At 34.7% G+C, this 22,389-nt stretch overlaps 2 protein-coding genes and 1 long non-coding RNA gene across 4 annotated transcripts in view; 2 read left to right on the top strand and 1 right to left on the bottom strand.

The window, feature by feature from the left end:
• The window catches only part of LOC141377804 (uncharacterized), a 304,437-nt gene that overhangs the window by 79,239 nt on the left and 202,809 nt on the right, over nucleotides 1-22,389 (top strand). The gene's annotated exons all lie outside the window — the stretch shown is intronic.
• Nucleotides 1-22,389, top strand: part of rab34a (RAB34, member RAS oncogene family a) — a 626,412-nt gene that overhangs the window by 503,121 nt on the left and 100,902 nt on the right. The gene's annotated exons all lie outside the window — the stretch shown is intronic.
• The window catches only part of traf4a (tnf receptor-associated factor 4a), a 76,924-nt gene that overhangs the window by 10,269 nt on the left and 44,266 nt on the right, over nucleotides 1-22,389 (bottom strand). The window contains 3 exon segments of the mRNA NM_205762.1: nucleotides 3,920-4,081; nucleotides 4,609-4,713; nucleotides 13,934-13,985. Of these exon segments, the coding sequence (NP_991325.1) occupies nucleotides 3,920-4,081; nucleotides 4,609-4,713; nucleotides 13,934-13,985 (319 nt within the window).

Below are 22,389 nucleotides of genomic sequence, written 5' to 3'. Positions count from 1 at the left end.
CCAGCCATTTACCTGACTTGAATCCAATAGAGAATACAAATAAAGATCAGATTTGATAGATGAGACTCACAGAACCAAAAAGATTTTTACACTCTGTTGAAACTCACACCTGAACAATATTGCATTAAATGTCCTTTAACGTTTATTTTTTTCAACAATTGGGAATACAAATATGTACATATATGTTCAAATATGTTAGATATCATTTTATACATATGTTCATATATGACATACATCAAATTTCCATATGAGCATAATGCTATTCAGAATGCTAGTGTTGTTTTGATGCAGGGTGACGAGATATATCAGAGTGGAATACAAGATGAACAAATGATTAGATATTAACACAATAAATAAGAATCATTTTTACTACTTACTCCAGTTCACCAACATATAAACAACTAAGAAAAATAAGTAATAGTTATCAACATACTCCCGCAGTTAATGGATTTCATTAAAACATTTGCAAACATATTTTGTATTTCAAGTGTTTTTTAAATGAATTATGAAATGTGCAAATACGTATTTCTAGCACAAAACCCCGAACACTGTATGAAGTTACAAATTCTACCAATTATTTGTTTGACATTAGCGTCAATGGTTTGAAATGTTGTTTACAATCAGGCAAATTATGCAATATTTTTCTGTAAATACCTTTAAAACAGATACAATAAAGATATATAATTAAAAACGGGATGTCTGGAAGAAGTGGAAATTTATGAGGAAAAAAAACTTTTATAAATATGTATTAAAACTGACATGTACAGACATCAATTGATATAGTGATCAAACACGTACAAGGACTTTCTATGCATAAAAACACTTTATGAAAGGTCAAAATGTCTAAATGTAAAGGTGCTAGAATACTAGAACAAGCAGATTAAGATCTTAGTCACACTTTATATTAGGGTACAAATCGTACTATTAATATGTCCCTTTGACTTTTAGCTCTACAAACTTGTAATTAGCAGCGTATGAATTGTTAATTAAGGAGGTAGTTGTGTTTATGTATTAAGAAGGGTTAAGGATGTACAATAAAATCATACAGAATATGTTTTTATAACAAATAAACAGACAATATCTTACTATTACGCAAGTAATTAGCCACTAGTTAATAAGAGGAACTGGTACTTAGACTGAAATGATACCAACAATTTTTTAAGAGAAGCTGAAATACACGATAAAAAATGTTTGTTTTTTCCATAATAACTCCGAACACTAAAAATAAAGCTGAAAAACAAGATATCTGGTCACCGAAGTCTTTCTGCAACTACTATTTCATCGACTCGCATTGAGTAAAATCTTTTTACACTGCAAGCAGTGTATTCTCGCCATGACTAGAATGTCTGTGTAGTCATATCAAGCAGTTCCATGATGCAGAAACAGACAGCAAACATCAAAAAAAAAAATAAAAAATCCAAATAAAATGGTCTTTAATCACAAATTGTAACAATTAAGCGCAATTTCAAAGCCTACCCACAAAACAACAAAGAAAGATGCCTATAAAATGCTTAAAAGGCTATTTTGTATATCGTGAGGTTGGCGTCGCGTGTATAAAAATAGGAGTGGCACTATATTAGCAAACAACCACAGTTCTTGTGCTACTATGAGTTCAAGCTGCCGGTTTGCCAATTACAAATTCTTAGACTTCACACATTGCAGAATTACACTATGGTGAGAAGCACACAAGCCTTTTTTTCATGTAGCAGTGCTCAACACAGAGCACATACTAACTGGTAGGCATTAAAAGATAGTGTTTTAGTTAATATGCTAATTAATTAAAAACGCAAAGATAAAGTTATAATTTGTCTGTTAACTAGGAAGAATATAATCTCTGTAGCCATCGATGATGATTCTGTGTTTTGTTGATCATGATAAGCTTCACAAATACAACCGTATTTGTAGTAAAACCCAACAGTCAACTTTATCAAATGAAATGAGTGTAGTTAACTCAATATTTACTGAAAGTTAATTCGACTCATTTGAAGAGTTTTGAACTCAGTGTTGAAGGTAATGAGTAAATTAAGAACCTCATTACTTTAACTTAAATGGAGTAAGTTCACAGTACTCACATAGATTCATTTTTTTTCTCCCTCAAATGGTTTGTTGCAATCGGTTTCCTCAAATGGTTTGAGTTGCCTTAATTTATTGGGTTTTACAGAACTCAGTTGGTTTGAGTTCTCTTCATTTATCGGGTTTTACAGTGCTCAAATTGCTTTATTTACTCAAATGCAGGTTCACAGTACTCATTAGGATTAGTTTTTGAACCTAAATGGTTTGATGCAATCGGTTTCCCAAAACGGTTACTTTAACTTTTTGGGTTTTACAGTAGATGTTAAACTTGACAACAGCATCACCGCCATTAAGTTTCACTCTTTCAAAATCTATAAATTGGAAAATATGGAATAGTATGGACTCAATCACCTACAACAACTTGTGGTTCAACAAATTGAGGCTAAGAAAAGAACCTAATGCTGCAGACAAAGGAAATTAGTAAATGGCTTTTATGGGTTTTGGCCAATAGAGAAAAAAAGTCGAAATTATGAACTGAAAAAAGGCTATGCTGCTTTCAAAATCAAGTCAGCCGTTGTATCACTTCAACTTTCACACAGAACACGGAAAGCACTGTGCTATGAAACCAATTCATTTCAATGACTTGTGAGAAGGAAAAGAGAGGTTAGTTGCCACGCCAACAAAACAGTAAGAGCAGTGGATGGTATCGTTGACTAGCTAGCACACATGCGGCAGTCAAAGTTTGAACAGCTCAATAACCCACTCTGTGAAGCATGTACTTGAGGGCTGGGTGATTAATCGAAAAATACTCAAAATTGACATTCAGAACCTTTAATCAATCAAAATTTTCCAGGATTATTTTTTCAATTAATTTCCATGTCACGTGACCCCACTCTGTTAAAGGCTGTGGCTGATTTCTACTTCTGCGGCAACTATAAGCATATAAAACTTGTCAGTGGACTATAAGGGCAAAAAAGTAAATAAATAAATAAAATAATTGCTCATTAATCGAAATCGAGTTAAAATGTTCAATTAATCGAGATTTTGATTTAAGACCAAATGGCCCAGCCCTACATGTACTGCACATCCTCACCAGAAAAGCAAAGTCCGCACAAATAACCCCCCAACAGGACATTTCTATGTTGTACACTTGTTCCTGCTGCTTGCAACAGTGCAACTGTTCTGTCATGGAAGCACTGGTAAAAAAAAGACACCTCTCGAATGTGTTTTTTATTGACTTGTGTTTGCTTGTTTTTTTATTAGTGTAACTTAAGTAACTGAGTTTAATAAAAAAAAAATCTTACAAAATTGCTGTTTATTTTTTTACTTTGTAATAAATAATTAGAGTTATTATTGAGGTTCTAATAACTATGGCACACTATACGCCTGTGGCTTCTCCCATGCTGGAAGGGGATTGTCTGTTGATATAATTATAGCTAGCGTCACATCATTCATAAGGATGGGTGTTATTACTTGCGTACTTAGAAATTACAGCAGAAATTGATCTTTAAGGGACAGTTCACCAAAAAATGAAAGTGGTTCTAAACTTTGATGAAATTATTTCTTCTATTGAACACAAAACAAGATATTCTAAAAAATGTTGGAAACAAAGCAGCCAGAGATCTTCATAGTAAGAACAAAAATATACTATGGAAGTTACTGGCAGTTTTTTCCAGCATTCTTCAGAATATCTTCCTCTGTATTCAACCGAAAGAAAATCAAAAAGTAATAAATAATTACTACAAAGTGGTTTTGGGTGGTTTGACCAAGTGCAACTAGAATTTTTGATTACGGCATCAGCCCAAAATTGTTATTGCTGTGCATCCCTAGAGTTCTAGGAACTTTAAAAAAGTTCCTCTGGTCCAAAAACCCCTAAACCTACAGTACTCTATACTATGATATTCACCTCATAGGCCTCTCCTGTGAACTCACTCCCGCAGAACTCGCACTTGACCTTGCGTTTGGGACAGTCGTGTTGCAGGTGTTCGGGCAGGTCTCTGCGCGTCAGCTTGACGGAGCAGCGGTTTGGGCAGGGGATCACATTGAAGGCGCAGGTCGAGAAGTGGCTCTGGGGGTGGATACAGACACAACACATTCAAACAAATCATCTCGAGACAAACTAAATTTGCAGTAGCTACATTGCAAGACCAAAGTAGAGATTGATGATTTCCAATGTTTACGATATACGTTTAAAAATCTTCTACAATAAGAATTACTAATTCCACAACAATGATTACAAACTGGAACTGATTAGTTCAGAGTTGTGTAAAGGCACTCGGAAAAAACGGTCTGTGCAGCGATTATACATACTACAGTGCAATACAGTTACTGACATACTTTTACTCCAAAAGAACGTTATAGATGGCAGTAAAAGCATCTGTGGAGTTTATTTGTGACTAGCTTCCTCTATAAATGAATCAGCTCTTACATCATGCTAATTATAATCATTAACGCAATAAATACCAGAAAATATTATGATATCATTTTACGCCCATATCACCCATCCCTAGTCAACCCAACCCTCGAAAAGCAAACATCAGAAAAAAATTGCCCAAGCCAAGCATATGTGGTCTCAGAGATGAAAAGCGTGATTACCTGTAGCTGTTTCATCTGGCCGGTCCAGCGGCAGCCCTCTTCACTGTGAATACAGCGGATGGGCAGCGCCAGTATCTGCTGCTCCAGCTCAGGGTCAGGATAGATCTATAACACAGCGTTACACCAAGGACGCATTAATCAGAGCTGTCTCCTCTCTTAAAACACACACTCATGGATAAGGCTCTCAAGGACAGGACAGAGGTCTGGGTTTAAACGTTCACTTATTAACTATGGCACACTATACGCCTGTGGCTTCTCCCACGCTGGAAGGGGATTGTCTGTTGATATAATTATAGCTAGCGTCACATCATTCAGAAGGATGGGTGTTAGTACTTGAGTGCTTTGAAATTACTGCAAGGATTGATCTTAAAGGGATAGTTTATGAAAAAATGAAGTGGTTCCAAATGTTAATGAAACTCAAGGGTTAAGAAAACGGCTTTTAGACAGCTTTAAGATGCCTCTCATATGGAGAATGAAGTTGCATGAATTGCTCAGACTTCAACAGAGTGTAAAAATCTTGATGTTTCTGGGGGTCTCATTTGTCAAATGTGATCTGTATTTTGTATTCCTTATTGGATTCAAGTCAGGTGATTGGCTGGGCCATTCTACAGCTTGAATTTCTTTACTCTGATGGTATAGTTCCAGTTAAAAACACAGGTAAGAACAAGCTGAGGAGGTGTAAATGATGGGGATTCAGTTGTTTAATTATTGAATGAACTATCTCTTTAAAACACAATTATTGTGTAATAAGATTAAGTTTTTTCAAAACGCTTCACACCAATGCAAATCATGTACAGTATATAATTGCCAATGTTATCTTAAGATTCTAACAGGCACTTGTTAATAATAAGCTTCCAAATCTGCATTGTTTAATGCAGCCTTTGTGACATCACAGAGAAATTGGATGGGAAACAAACCAATAAATAAATAAATATTAGAAGTTTTTTTTAAAAGAGGTACATTTTGTCACTTATGATAAGTAAATATCCATCATTTTAAGATTTATGTCATTATAAGTCTATATACAATAGGGGAAACAACTATAAGCCTAAATGCATCACCATTTTTCTAAGAAAACATATTTTTAAAGGTGATGTTGACTTGAAAATTTCACCGAAAATAAATCCATCTATGCAAAGCTAACAAAATTAATTAGTTTTCAAAGTGAAATGACACAGGGAAAAAGTATTGAACACATGAAGAAAAGGAGGTGTAAAAACGCAGTGAAAGCCCAGACAGCAGCTGAAATCCACGAGTAGTTCTTCAGCAACCCTCTGCCCTCAGCCCTGTCATTGTAAATTAATATCAGCCGCTTCAGTCCAACATCTACATTAGCAGGAGGATGAAGATGAAACCAGGGTGGACATTTGAGCAAGACAATGATCCAAAACACAGCCAAGGAAACTCTTAAAAGGGTTTCAGAAGATCAAGCTGAAGAATGGCACAGCCAATCACCTGGCTTGAATCAAAATAAAGATCAGATTTGATAGACGAGACTCACAGAAACGTCAAGATTTTTACACTCTGTTGAAAAACTCAAACCTAAGCAATTTATGTGACTTCATTCTCCCTATGAGAGGTGTCTTTAAGCTGCCATCACCAAAACAAAGCCTTTTATATAAAAGTATTAAATACATTTTTGTAGTTCAGTATTTTATTACACATTTTCCAGATTTTTATTTTTTATTTTTATGTTTGTATTGTTTGGATTTTTACCAAAATCTGGTTGAGTTCCATGTCAACAGCTCCTTTAGAAATATTATTCCCAGGGAAAAACATGACGTGCTCAATACTTATTTCCCTGACTGTATACAAAATGTTTACTTATGTAAACGAACCATATATACTTATGTAAAAGATACAATATATAATAGTTATTTTTGCATCAAATCTTTTCAATATTGTGTCCAATTAAACAACAATGATGCAACATTGTGAAACTGCATTTAGAGAGGTGCAAAAAAATAATGCTTTGTTAAAAACACAAATACATTATGTAAGCTGCATGACCTTAGCCAGTGCCCTGTAAAACGAGAGCGTACACGTGCATCTGTGTGTGTATGTTACATCCAGCGGCTACTGCATCTTCCCTTCATCCATAAAGTTGATGAAGGATGAGCAGTTCCCCATCCAATCAGCCCAAATCCCCAGCCTGTGGGATTTACATACACACACAGATCTGCCGGACTATGACTGAGCACATCAGACCCTGCGGACGTGGATGTTTTCTTTCCATGTCACCCAGTATGGAGCCACACACAAACACAATAAACACTTGCTTTTTTTCATAGACAGATTTTTTTTTTTAAGATAAACTCTCCCATCTGAGCCATACTGCCATACACATGATGATTTGTAGATTTGTTTAAAAATGTAAAAAGTAATATAAATAACTACAACATCATGAGTAAATGGATAATTTTTCGTACATCATTCGTACAATTTAGTATGATTTACTTGTCCCCAGTGACGGTTGGGTTTAGGAGTATAGGATTAAGTGCTACATCTTAAAATCATACAAATTTATCCAAATTCATATGAATTAGCCACTAAACTGACAAAACGTGAAATAGTTATGTTTCCTCGTGAGATGAGGCTGGTTTCACAGGTTGCAGATCAGTATCTGGTCACTTATTGGCTGTTGCTGCTCATTTAGATAAGTTAGTTTTATTTTGTTTTGTGCGCAAAAGATGAGATATGAGAACTGCTCTAAGAAGCTACGCTTCTCTTCACATTCAGATCCTGCACAAAAATCCAATTTAGACTGTTTAGGCTGTGTTTGGCCAACGTGTTTTTGGGCACCGGTGTCCTCCTTGGTGATAAGTATTGTCCCAGAATGCTTTCTATTTAAGTGCTTAAACAAGTTGCTGGTTGAGTTAAAATCAGTTAAAAGTTCTTTAAAGACTAAACATAAACTGCATTTCACAGCAATATTTTTGCTTTTACGCTTAATGAAATCAAAGTAATGTCTGTATTTCCACTTGAAGAACCAACAACTCTCGTCAGCAGCTATTACATCTTGCGTCTTCTAGCAATTTAAAAGTGTGTGCTTATTAAGTGACGTTGAAGCGGAAAATGTGATTTAAAAAAATTTTTTTTTCTTCAAAAAACTATATTTGTAATGTAAGTAATGCAATTACACTGACGTTAGTAGCTGTGATCAAATTACACAAATTTAAATTGTAATTTGTTACATTACTGCGTTCTGCAAAAATGTAATACAGTAACGCGTTACTGAGGAACACGTTACACCCAACTCGGTCCATTTATTCATTTTCTTTTCCACTTAGTTCCTTATTTATCAGGGGTCGCTACAGCAGAATGAACCGCCAACTTTCCTGGCATATGTTTTATGCAGTGGACGCCCTTCTAGCCGCAACCCAGTACTGGGAAACACCCATACACTTGTGTTTACACACACGCACTTATACACTACGGCCAATTTTGCATACCCAATTCACCTACAGTGCATGTCACCCGGAGGAAACCCACGCAAACACAGGGAGAACATGCAAACTCCGCACAGAAATGCCAACTGGCCCAGCCGGGACTGAAAACAGCGACCTTCTTGCTGTGAGGCGACAGTGCTAACCACTGAGCCACCGTGCCGCCCTTTATGTAGTTTTTAAAACATGAAAAAAAATTCTACACAATGTACATAAAACAAATATAGCTTTTTTGAACAGTTGCATTTAGTTACTTTTGTAAAAGAAAAGCATAAGTACATAATGAAATGAAACATAATAATAATGCAGCTGTTCACTATATAACTTTGTGAGAGTAGGAGGATGGAATGAGACGAGAAATGTGAGGTGAACCCAGCCTCAAACAGGCAGAGACAGGCAGTGATCTGCGGCCCTGCGGGGGTGATGGGTAATCTGTGGGCGACTCGCTGCTCTTTAAAAATGACTGCCTGTGCAATAACTGTGTGTGTGTGTGCGTTCAGGATTGTGAGCATCAGACGTAGTAGAGTAAAGTAGAGTTTTCCCCCCTGACTTCATGCAAATCACAGTTTCAGCGGATTAGTGCACTAAAGCTCTTTCCAACACAGAACAGGTTTAAGTTGTTGCATGTGCCCATCCTGAAGCGTGTCAAACACACTGCAGCAGAGCATGACTCAGATGTTACCACGGTTTGCTTACAAATATGGCAATAGGGCTGAAATTTGCATACTTTCTACTAAGCGGGTGATTCATTTAGGGCAAAATAAAAAATCTGTTCCATTTAAAGATCCCTTTGAAATGCGTAGCTTGGTTCAATGTGTGAGGAAATTTCAACTGAATACAGGGCATGATATTTTAAGTAGCTCCTCCTCTTTTTTTGAAAATAGCCAATGGCGTTTTGTTTATGTTACAGCTCTGCCAGTCAGAGTGGTGGAGCTAAAGCACATCTGTTACTCATGACAACAGTCTATAACAGTCTGTCTGCTGCTTCTCTGCTTTAAATGACAGCATTCACGGTTATTAAAAGATCTGATACATTTTGTAATCTGTGCTGAATCTGTATTGTTGTCTCTCTGAACCAGAGCCTGAAAAAGTGTGTTTTCAGCTTGTGACTTTTCAGTTTGTTCAAATCCTGAGCGTGTTTGCTACCGTTTATTATTTTCTTACATAAGCAAGTTCCCATGCAAATATACTGTATAAACACTCGGTTACAAGTGAAAAAAGACACTTTCTACTGCTCGGTATGATTCGGCACGATTCACCTAGGTTCAGCTTTACGTGGCTCAATTTACATTTCCATTCCAGTTTAGTATCTCTTAAAAAAGGTGTGATTATCGCTGTAGTTGTGCGGCCTTTACTGATGTGACTGTGCAATTTTTTTTTCATGCTGGGTGGTCTCTTGCAGCTCTTACTAGATCTGCTCATCGGTAGGACCAGACAGAGTCTGTGGACATTTTTAGATATTGTAAATGTCTGCGGATTTATGCAGAATGACTTTGGTAGTATCATTACTAAAAACTTAATATATGAAATAAAAAATAAAAACCTTTTTATGTTGCTTAAAGTAAAGCATAGGAAATCCAATTAGATTCACTTGTTTGGTAAATAAAACAAGTCTCTTATATAATACTGTATATCTATCTAACAAAAGAACCAAACTGTATTGTAAAAAAAATTATTGATACTTGATACTATTGAAATTCATTCAAAACCAATAACTTTAAGTTTACACACATTTACACAAGTAAATAAATAGACTCGATGGGCTAAAAATGCTCACTCGCAGATTCTGTGTGGGCCTACTCATCGGCTACCACCAATAAGAAAAACATCTGGAGCTCCTCTACTGACCACAATGCATTTCAGGTGTATTTTATTGCTGTGGTAGAAAAACTGTTTACCGGTGGCTGCTGATGGCTATTTAAAAAAAGTGTCTTTGGTGTCTTTTGTCGCAAATCTAGTGATGATTCTGGACCAATATAGTAAGAGTGGACCAATCCGTTATGTTTATGGGTCACATATAGGTAATAACACGCCTCACATGGAACCTCATCCAAAGTAATTCTAAAAAAGCCCCCTAAAGCAAGGGTTCCCATTCTTTCATAGACGCCAGAATCAAGGACTTTTTAAAGCATTGTTTATTTTAAATCAAGTATCTTTATAATTTACACCCTACTATATGTAGCGTCATGACAGACCTTACTTTTCTTAACATTTTCATTCCTTCATTAATTTTTCTTCAGATTAGTCCCTTATTTATCATTGGTCACCACAGCAGAATGAACCGACAACTATTCCAGCATATGTTTTATGCAGCAGATCCCGTTCCAGTCAAAACCCAGTACTAAGAAACATTTTACTTGCATTTTAAACCTTTTTTTAAAAATGACAGAGCAATGATAATGTTTTGAATGTGTAAGTTTCATAAATTTTAACAATTTTAATCATGTTTAAAAGGCTTTAATAAAATTCATTGGATTGAATACTGGTAAAATTCGAATGCAGTTTCTAAAATATTGATACACATTTGCATTTAATTGTAGTTCTTGTACAAGTTTGAAAGATCCTGGAACACTTTTAAAAATGGGCCACTGTGTAAACACAAGCATTGGAGCCATAATGTGCCACACATGCATTTTTAAGTAGGCTATATTTTCAAGTACTTTCAAGGCCTTAAATCGAAGATGTCAGAAATTCAAGTACTTTTAAGAAACATGAAAAAACGTGCGGTGCGAACCGAACCGTGCCATGCCATGCAGTGGAAAAGCATCTTAAGTGACTGATTATCAGCTTCAGCTTGTAGGTGGAACAATTAAAACACCAAAGAGCACTTGACTGATTAAAAGATCTGAAGAAAAGCTAAAGTGCATGGTGAGGTCACAAAAAATCTTGACTCTTATAGGCGGAAAGTGAGAAACTGTAAATTTTGAATGCTTATATCTTTTGTGAATGTGAATAAACAAAAACTTTAAGACAAACATATTGGGTAACACTTTACAATAAGGTTCATTAGTTAAGGCATTTACTAACATGAACTAATCATGAACAACACATGTACAGCATTTATTAATCATAACTGAACATTTACTAATGCATTATTAACATCCAAGTCCATGCTTGTTAACATTAGTTAATGCACCATAAGTTAACATGAACTAACAATGAACTATACTGTATTTTCATTAACTAACAATAACTACCATGAACAAATACTGTAGTAGATGTGTTGTTTTGTTCATAATAGTAAATGCATTAATTAACATTAACTAATGTACCTTATTGTAAAGTGTGACCACATATTGTAACCAATAAATCAAATCAAATCAAATCAAATTTCTTATGTTAAACTAGAAAGAAAAATGTTGGAAACTCTAGCCATTGACATTCACAGTAGAAAAAAAAACTATGGATGCCAAAGGCTTTTTGGTTTTCGACATTTTTTAAAAGGCGTTTTTTTGTGTTCAATAAAAAATAAATAAACAAAGAAAAAAGAAAGATAGAAAGAAAGTAAAAGAAAGAAAGAAAGAAAGAAAGAAAGAAAAATAAAAAAAAATAAACAGGTTTGGAAAAAGTTAGAGGGAGAACAAATAATGGCAGATTTGTAGTTTGTGTTGGAATGAATGTCTTTCAAATAATTTAGATTATTAACAAATAAATTTGGGACACGTTTTTTATCATGATTATATAATATGAAAATAAAAGTTCTCATCCTACAAGTTGCTAATCAGAGTAACTTTAAAATGACTCTGTAAACTCAAGGTACAGTATATATAGTCATCATCTGTGAAGCGCTCAGAGGTTTCGTAATCCCAGTCTCTAGGGCACACATGAGAAAAAGGACTCTTTAATGAACGCCGACACTCGTGGCATTTTTCCCAGCTCAACCTGATTAATTAGCTAAAGTGCAAAATGAAAAATTAACTTACACTAATTAAAGATTTGGTGAAATTCCTGCTTTAATGTGGCTGGGTGCAGATTAGACAAGCCCAGGGTATGACTGCCTAACTCAAATCATATATAGCATAGGAAATACTTACAGTGGGGGCAACTGTATTAATATTTAATACATTCATAAAGAGATTAATCACTTTGAAACACCCTTTTATAAACTCAACACAGCTTAGCCAAATTTCACAATAATTCTCAACCAAATGTAGGTAATCTTGTACAATTTTATACTATATTAGTATTATAATTTTAGGTTAATTTTTATGAATTATGAAAATGATAATAAAGTGCATCTAGAAAGTATTCATAGTGCTTCACTTTTTACACATTTTTTATGTTACAGCCTTATTCCAAAATGGATTAAATTCATTTATTTCCTCAAAATTCTAAATTATAATTATGAAATAAAAGATTTGTCGATAGACATCAGGGACAGGATTGTCTCAAGGCACAAGGCTTGGGGAGGTTACAGAATAATTTCTGCTGCTCTGAAAGTTCCAATGAGCACAGTGGCCTCCGTCATCCATAAGTGGAAGATGTTTGGAACCACCAGGACTCTTTCTAGAGCTGGCCAGCCATCTAAGCTGAGTGATCGGGGAAGAAGGGTCTTATTCAGGAAGGTGATCAATAACCTGATGGTTACTCTGTCTGAGCTCCAGCATTCTTCTGTGGAGAAAATAGAACCTTACAGAAGGACATCTGTGAGGCAATCCAACAATCAGACCTGTATGGAAGAGTGGCCAAACTGAAGCCACTCCCCGACCGGAATTTGTCAAAAAGTAACTAAAGGACTCTCAGACCATAAGAAACAAAATTCTCTGGTCTGATGAGACTAAAATTGAACTATTTGGAGTGAATGCCAGGCGTTATGATTGGAGAAAAACAGACACTGCACATCACCAGGCTAATACCATCCCTACAGTGAAGCATGGTGGTTGCTGCATCATGCTGTGGGGATGATGTTCAGCAGCAGGAACTGGAAGAATAGTCAGGATAGAGGAAAAGATGAATGTAGCAATGTACAGAGACATCCTGAATGAAAACCTGCTTCAGAGTGCTCTTGACCTCAGACACCGCCAAATATCAATGGAGTCGCATCACAACGATTCTGTGAATGTCCTTGAGTGGCCCAGCCAGAGCCCAGACCTAAATCCTATTGAACATCCCTGGAGAGATCAAAAATAGCTGTACATCGTCATTTCCTATCCATCCTGGCATCATATTCAAAAAGACTTGAGGATGTAATTGCTGCCAAAGGTGCATCAACAAAGTATTGCTGTGAATACTTCAGTTCATGTGATTTTTCAGTGTTTATTTTCCAATAAATTTGCAACAATTTTAAAAAAATGCATTTCACATTGTCATTATGGGGCATTGTGCATATAATTTTGAGGAAATAAATGAATTTAATGCATTTTTGAATAAGGCTGTAACATAAAAGAATGTAGAAAAAGTAAAGAGCTATGAATACTTTCTAGATGCAATTTATAACATGTAAATACAAACTTTTATCTTGGATAAAATTGTGATTATTCATTTGACAGCACTGTATACTTTCTGCACCATTAAAGAACAAACAAAGTAAATAAAGGATAAAATAATATTTTTTACAGGTTTGTTTAGTGGTGCAGAAAAGCCACACAGCACTGAATCCCTGTGTCATCTCCATTCATTTCCCCATGCCCGGTGAAATGTGTGGCCTGTGGTAGTTCATTAGTGTGATTATTCCTGTGTTTTGAGAAGCATGGACGAGGACTCAATGCCTCTGGCTCTTCACTGACTCACAGCACACTCCAGCAAAGCCACTCGAGGAAAGCGGAACACCGAATAAAGGCACAGAACGAGGCCTCTGAGACTCCACTGGAAGTCAATCACTGTGGGAGAGATTGAACAGTAATCTGTGCTACAACAGAGATTACAGCTGAGTGAATTACCTTGGCGTAATCCAATGGGAGCTGGTCCTCCGGGCACTTGAAGACCCCCTCACTGCCAACACAAAAGAGGAAACATACAACATTAGTCTCACACCGTAAACATATTTAGAAAAAAAGTTTAATCTGAAATTAAAGGGATAGTTCATTCAAAAAGGAAAATGTACAGTCACTAGGGATGTAACGGTATTGTAAATACCATCATACTGCAATATAAATTTTTTTTCGATATTACCGTAGTCGCATGACTCGGTAAAACTATAGGTCTTCTGAGAAAATTTGCTCAGGCGAATGAAGCGAACGGGAGGTAGCGAAAACTACAATTCCCATCAGCCCATGCTTGACCATCATCCCTTGCGGTCTGTTATCGCTACAGATCCAGTAATGCGGAAATGGAGTGTGCTGCTAGAAGCGGGTCGCCGTGCGCGTACTGAATAGCGGTGTTGTCGCGCGAGTTCTTATCAGCTGTGTTGTCGCGCACGTACTGAATAGCGGTGTTGTCGCGCGCGTACTGAATAGCGGTGTTCTGGCGCGAGTTCTTATCAGCTGTGTTGTCGTGCGCGTACTGAATAGCGGTGTTGTCGCGCGAGTTCTTATCAGCTGTGTTGTCGCGAGCGTACTGAATAGCGGTGTTGTCAGCACACTGTTCAGATTGATGCAGACATGAGACCTCTATCTCACTCATGGTTTGTCCTCTCAAGTGGGGGAAAGACAATGCACAACGTTACCCACTGCTGTCAACCTGGGCCAAGTCATATCTCTCTTGTCCCAGAAACCTCAGTCCCAAATGAGAGGGTTTTTTCTGTTGCAGGGGACATTGTAAATACCCAGAGATACCAGCTTTTACCAGATTATATTTATATGATAATTTTCCTTTAAAGCCATCTCTATCTGAGTGAGTGAGTGATTAAATGTTGAATGTGATGAGTTTTCAACAATACTAAATTGAAACTTTATTTTTTTACATGGTTTAATATTTTTTTATTATTAAAATTGAAGTTCCTTTTTCAAAGCTTACAGATAGATGGCTAATTTGTATGTCATTGACACTTTTGGCACTTTTTTGGAGTATTTTCATAAGTTTTGTTTTTTCCTGTAAATGATTCAATAAATACCGTACCGTGACATTCATACCGAGGTATTACCGAACCGTGAAATTCTGATACCGTTACATCCCTAACAGTCACAAGTATTTAGTCACACTTGAGTGGTTATAAAGCTTTCCGGAATCCAAATCGTTTGTTTGTAACACACAAAAAAAAGATATTTTGAAATTTTTTCTAAATTGCTGGCCATAGACTTGCATAGTATCTTTTGTGTGAGTGAATTTTCATTTTGGGATGAACTATCGCTCTAAAAGAGCAGTAAGTTTGATATCCAGTGGTTGAACTAGGTATTGCACTCCTAATTCAAAACACACGCAAGCGGAGGTTGCCAGATTGACAACACCAACAGCAGTGTGTCTGATTGTTTAGCCCAGGGGTCACCAATCCTGGTCCTGGAGGGCCGGTGTCCCTGCAGTGTTTAGCTCCAACTTGCCTCAACACACCTGCCTGGATGTTTCAAGTATACCTAGTAAGACCTTGATTAGCTTGTTGAGGTGTGTTTGATTAGGGTTGGAGCTAAAATCTGCAGGACACCGGCCCTCCAGGAACAAGTTTGGTGACCACTGGTTTAGCCCAAAGGCTGATTTAAACCGTGTTCTAAATAAAAGCAATGGCACATGAATAATTTCCATATTAAAAGGAGTTTTTGTCCAAACCAACACCAGAAAGTTATATTTTAGAAACGGCTTCTATTTCTTGCGGCTGAAAAACAGAAAACTGATTGCCTCAGGTACATCCATGTGCTTTATTCAGTGTTAAATGCTAATAATGTGAGTTTGAGTGCCATTTCACATGACATTTATAACTATAATACTGAAAGCAGCAACAGATAGTTCACCTCAGATCTTGAAAATGTACTGTTTGAAAATGAGCTTAAGAACTGTAACTCAGTGTAAATCATTAGTGATTCAGCATGTTCATTTAATAATGTTAAAGAGCTTTAAAATGTATTTATTAAATTATAAACCATACCATTTTGTTGGAGTGCAGTAAGTGCAATACTGTGTTTCTGAATGGCTTTATTTCAATTTCTGTCATGTCTTGTATGGCCTTATCAATACTAAAACAACACTGATCACTACATGTAAATTTTGTACACAAGTTAAGTATTTATATAGCAATTACTTTTGTTAAAATATGTATTTTGACATAATAAAACATGTATGAAAACCTTCATTTATTTTTTCTTCATGAAATCAGGGAAATCAAGTGAATCGCCTTGACATTTTTTTTTCAGGCATCAAAAATGCACATTAAAAGTTACATTTAAAACCAAAAGTAGAATACATGCTCATTAAATACTCTTCAGTGTAAATATACTGTACAAGTCAGAGATGTTTTCATGACCCCTTTAAAATAAAATCTACAAAAAGTAAATAAATAGAAAGCACAGTAAAGCATAATAAATAAAATGTATGCTTTAAAAATATATATTAAAAATCAATGTTTATTTTTAGAATTTAAATAGCACACATTCTAATATATATATATATATATATATATATATATATATATATATATATATATATATATATATATATATATATATATATATATATATATATATATATATATATATATATATACTGTTTTGATACTTGAAATATTTCATCAGATGCATATTTAACCCTTGTGCACTGTTCAAATGTACTACCCTTTTGTTATGTTAGGGATGAAAACATCAACTAAATTAAACAGCTGTAAAAATTCATCAGATAAAAATTAGTTTTGATTATTTTGCAAAAATCTGTTAATCAACCTCCAGTCCTGACCAAAACTACTAAATTGTTTAGAAAATACAGGATTTAACTCTTTAATTGCCAAGTTCACAAATGATGTCACTGATTTGGTGAAAATCACACACAAAATGACGTGTTTTCAATATAAGTCTAATTGTGGACTAGATTTTTTGTAACTTTTTTTTCACAGTCTATATTTATCTGATGCATTTTTACAGCAGTTTAATTTAGTGGTGTTTTCATCTCTAACATAACAAAAGGGGTAATACAGATTGTATATACTGTTGAGTTTTTAAAAGAATTTCAAAGCATTCTCTCAAAATATGTGTCAAATAAGATTTGTCAGCAAAAAATCATTCTGCTAACTGAAACACAGAAACAGTTGTCGCCAAATTAAGACATAAATCACCCCAGAGTGGATGAAAACATCCTCAACAGTATATAAGGGTTGAGTATGCATCAAAAACAAGTTCTATTCACATTTATAGCACAAACTTGAGGACTACCTTTTTAAAAAATAAATAAATAAATAAATCTTGATTATGCAATCCGAGCCTTAGCAAGTACTTCCAAACAAGCACAAACTTTAGGACTACCTTTTTTTAAATGAGTAACGTTGAATGTGTAAACCAGAACACTGAGCACATAGCACTCCTGCCTTAGCAAGTACTTCCAAATATAAACTCTCTGCCCTTTATTCAGGATGAAGGTTAATCACGCAGCCTTTTAGTGACCCGCTTACAACATCGCCGAAAGGAGCTGAGCAAAAGACACAGTGAGGGGACGTGAAGAAGCTCAAGAAGACATGAGATTTAACCCGGCTGTGAGGCGACCAGCTGAGAGGGCCGTCGTGCCTCATTAGCGGGGCCCCTCTGGCAGAGCGGGACGTCCAGAACAAGGATGTCACCATGAAATATTCACTGGATAAATAATAGAAGTGAGTGCAGATAGTGCTGATGGGCAGTGTGTGTGTGTGTGTGTGTGTGTGTGTGTGTGTGTGTGTGTGTGTGTGTGTCCTACTGTACAGCACTGTTATTTACATAAAAATACGGCCAAAAAGACCATCTGTGGAAGCGTCCCGAGAGATGTGTTAATACTGCCTGCGACTGCCTACAGATGCCATTAAACTGTACTGATGAACATGATACTACAGTGTGGGCTTCACATACTGTAAAGATGATTATTTAAGCTTTAAAAGAAAAAATTTTTGGAGTGTTTACTAGAAAATGAGAATAAATGTATTACATATCTTACTTGCAATTGTTTTGTAAATGCTGTGTAATTTTATACAGTTATGTTGTAACTTATTTACAACAATAAGTATATTTATTGATTTTTACAAATATTTTATTAATAGTTTGAATTTGAGTTCAATAATTCAATTTGAGTTTAATAATTATTTTTCTTTAAGTATATTTAAATATTTAGTTAAATTGCTTAAAATGAAGTAACAAAATAATATAAATTGATCATAATTTTACTTGAATGAAACCATGGGATATCTTTATGAGATATAATTTCATTTTTTTAAATAATCTTTTTTTTAATCTTCAAATTTAAGGTTACCAGAAAGCGTAATGGAAGAACAAAAACCTACCAGGTAACGAAATGAAACAAAATGAAACAGAACAAAACAAAACTATTTAAAATTAAATTAAATTAAACAAAACAAAACAATATAAAATAAAATTAAACAGAGGAAAACAAAACAATTCAAAGTTAAATAAAACGAAACAGAACAAAGTAACACGAAACAATTTAAAACAAAATAAAACAAAACAGAACAGAACAAAACAACTATTTAAAACTATTTTTTTAAAACAAAACAATATAAAATTAAATAAAATGAAACAGAACAAAGAAAAATAAAACAATATTAAATAAAACAAAACAAAATTTAATTAAATTAAACAAAACAAAACAAAACAAAACAACAAAATAAAACAAAGCAAAACAAAAAACAAAACGATATAAAATTAAGTTAAACAGAACCAAAAAAAGGCGAAGCAATGACGCAGTAGGCAGTGCTATCGCCTCACAGCAAGAAGGTCGCTGGGTTGATCCTCGGCTCAGTTGGCGTTTCTGTGTGGAGTTTGCATGTTCTCCCTGCGTTTGCGCGGGTTTCCTCTGGGTGCTCTGGTTTCCCCCACAGTCCAAAGACATGCGGTACAGGTGAATTGGGTTAGCTAAATTGTCCATTGTGTACGAGTATGAGTGTGTGTAAATGTGTGTGTGGATGTTTCCCAGAGATGGGTTGCTGGAAGGGCGACCCTGGATCCTGTGGCGACCCTGGATTGTTAAAGAGACTAAGCCAACATGAAAATGAATGAATGAAAGAATAAGAACAAAATAAAACAAAGCAAAACAAAAAACAAAACAATATAAAATTAAGTTAAACAGAAGAAAACAACAACAAAATAAATCTAAACAAAACAAAATAAAAATTAAGTTAAATAAAACAAAATAAAAACACAATATTATAAAAATTAAATTTAACAGAACAAAACAAAACAAAAAAATAAAACAAAACAATACAAAAGTAAAACGAAGCAAAGCAAAACAAAACAAAACAACATGTAAATAAACAATGACAGAATTTACATTTTGGCATTTTTTTAAACACCATTTATTCGCAAGTATTATTAAAACTGCTAAACAAGATCATCATTGTTATCTATAGAATGGTACGCTGAAGCATCACAAGACCTTGTGATGGCCAAACAAGTTAATAATAACTTTGTCCCTGCCATATAAGACAAATAATGCCACAGTGTGTCCGTTGATGGATCTCTAATGTAAAGAGAAACTAGCATCACATGACATGAATTGTCCCGGGCAGACTGATGGCCAGATGGAAAGAGCTTCAGGCCTGAGGCGACGGCAGCCACATCCATTAAGGTCAGTGTGTCAGCAAGGCCACAATTAAAGCATCAGGCTTTAACACAAAAAGTCAATCAATGAGCCACCAGAGGCCCGCCGACTAACGCAATGCATGCTGGACTACATTACAACACCATCAATGTACTTCCACTGGGACTTTTGGGCTTTTCAGATGCACTGATTTACAACCCAGTCCTGCCCACTGACTGACGAACAAACACCAGACTGAAGATATGCTGGACGCTCCCGTTTCTTAGCAAGTAAATAAAGGGCTGGGGTCAGAATACCAGCTGAACATCTCCTTTTATTATGGACTCATTTGTTTTGTGTTCACTAGCTGGGTTTAACTACATCTTTTTAAGGTAACTGATTGTAATTTCTCACAATTTATATGGACTGAATTTAAAGTAATGTTCAACTTAATTTGTTTGTTTAAATTCAGCCCAAATAAATAGTGTTTTAAGGTAGTGCTGTTTAAGTTTTTTTTTTTCAGTGTATAAATAAAACAATAATTAAAACAATCAAAACATGTACTCAAGACTTTACATTCAGGCTGATCACAATATTTTCTGCTATTTATTTAGTTATCGATATTAGTGATGAGATTGCAAACACTGTAAAAAAATTATTAGTTGTCTACTTTAAAAAGTGCTTAAAGTAAACCCTTAAAATGATCAGGTAAACACATTATGAGCATAATTAGAAACATTAAGATAACTTAAATAAGTAACAATGGGTTTACTTGCTTTTTTAAGTGAAGTCAACTTGTTGCATTTAAAATATCTAATTACTTTTTAATGTGTATAAAAATAAAATAAATACTTTATTTATAGAAAGTGCAAAACTCACAGTGCCACCGCACAGCCCTAATTCAATTATATATATATATATATATATATATATATATATATATATATATATATATATATATATATATATATATTAGGGCTGTGCAATTAATCAAAAATCCGGTTTCGATTTTATATATATATATATATATATATATATATATATATATATATATATATATATATATATATATATATATATATATACTGTATATATATATATATATATATATATATATATATATATATATATATATATATATATATATATATATATATATATATATATATGTCTTTGGACTGTGGGGGAAACCGGAGCACCCGGAAAAAACCCATGCAAACACAGTAAGAACATGCACACTTCACTTCAGCTGAAGCTTGAACCAGTGATCTTCTTGCTGTGAGGTGATCATGCTACCCACTGCGCCACTGTGATGAGTACCAAGTCATAATATTCAAAAAAAGTCGTAGCAGCATGAAGTACCTGGATACCTAACTACTAGCAAGATTCTGTAGTGCGCATGCAATAGACACTTTACTATCCTATAATGCCACTGACACATTTGTTCTATGCCCAACTGATGCAGGTAGGTCATATGTACTACGCTTGAATTCCATTTACATTCAAACTATATAGATGTACTTTTATAATTGTGATGAAGTAAATTCAAATGTAGTATATCTACACGAGAAATATTTGATTTCGGACACAGCTATCCGGTATACAATAAAAAATCTCCATTGTACTATACGAACTGAAAAAAGCACTTCCACATTGTTTAAAATATCAGGCGTTTGTAATCCTATCGCGAAGTGATTATTTTAAAAATGTGCAATAAATAAAAGTGAATTAGATGCGTTTCCATCCAGCAGTCCAAATAGCTGAAGTTGTTATGGTTAATCTAGCAGCAGTAAATAAAACAAGGTAAGAACTACAATTAGTAACTGGGTATTATGTTTGAAATTTAATTTATTCTGCAAATGCATTTCCATCTACAGTAGCAAAATTAACCTATTGCAAGCGTAGATTGTGTGTGTGTGTGTGTGTGTGCAATTTAAGGGATGTTTTTTTCCATTTGTTTCAGATGCAATAGTTATAAAAAAAAAAAAACAGCATGAGAAGCATAGCTTTTGTTATGTTTCAGCAGAGTATTAGTATTAGCGTAAGGAGGAGAACATCAGCAAATGCATTTCATCTTCGGTGCTGAAGCGGGAATGAAAGAAACACTTGAAAACTCTTGATGTTTGGCCTCGTGTCTGTTGAGAGGAAAGCTCGTGCACGGGTTTCTCTGAACTTGCTCTGACGTTCACTCTAACATGGCAATTCTGCTTTCATGTAGTCATCCTAATATTGCTCTAATATAAAACTAATTCACCAAGACATATTCAAATTTGCCACTTCAAGACACAAAAGCTAACATTAAAAAAAGCTATTATAAAATAAGAAATGACAGACAACACTCCGAAAATAATTATTCAGACTACTTATTTAGAATGAGCTGAAACAACTCCATTCTTGACATATTTAGGACAGCTTAATTGTTTGTTCAATTAATTTCACCAATTCACTTAAATTTGTCAAAACCAATTAACCTAACTTAAATGATTTGTTTTGAAACAGCATGAATGAATTGTGGGGAATCCTGAATTTATTATAGTGACGTTTGAGGATTATTTTATGCCAATCAAAGCAAATATGTTAATGTGACACTAAATATGTTTCAAATAATTATTCTATGTATTATTCCTCATTCAGCTTTTTAAAAAATAGTCCTAGTTAAATTCCAACAAACAAATAAACAAACAAACAAATTAATTAAACAACTAGAAAAATAACTAACTAACTAAATAAATAACTAACTAACTAAAGGTCGGCTGTACACTGT

This window comes from Danio rerio, chromosome 15 (assembly GCF_049306965.1).
Source record: "Danio rerio strain Tuebingen ecotype United States chromosome 15, GRCz12tu, whole genome shotgun sequence".
NCBI classification, from domain to species: Eukaryota; Metazoa; Chordata; class Actinopteri; order Cypriniformes; family Danionidae; genus Danio; species Danio rerio.
This window is presented reverse-complemented; position numbering and strand designations above follow the sequence as displayed.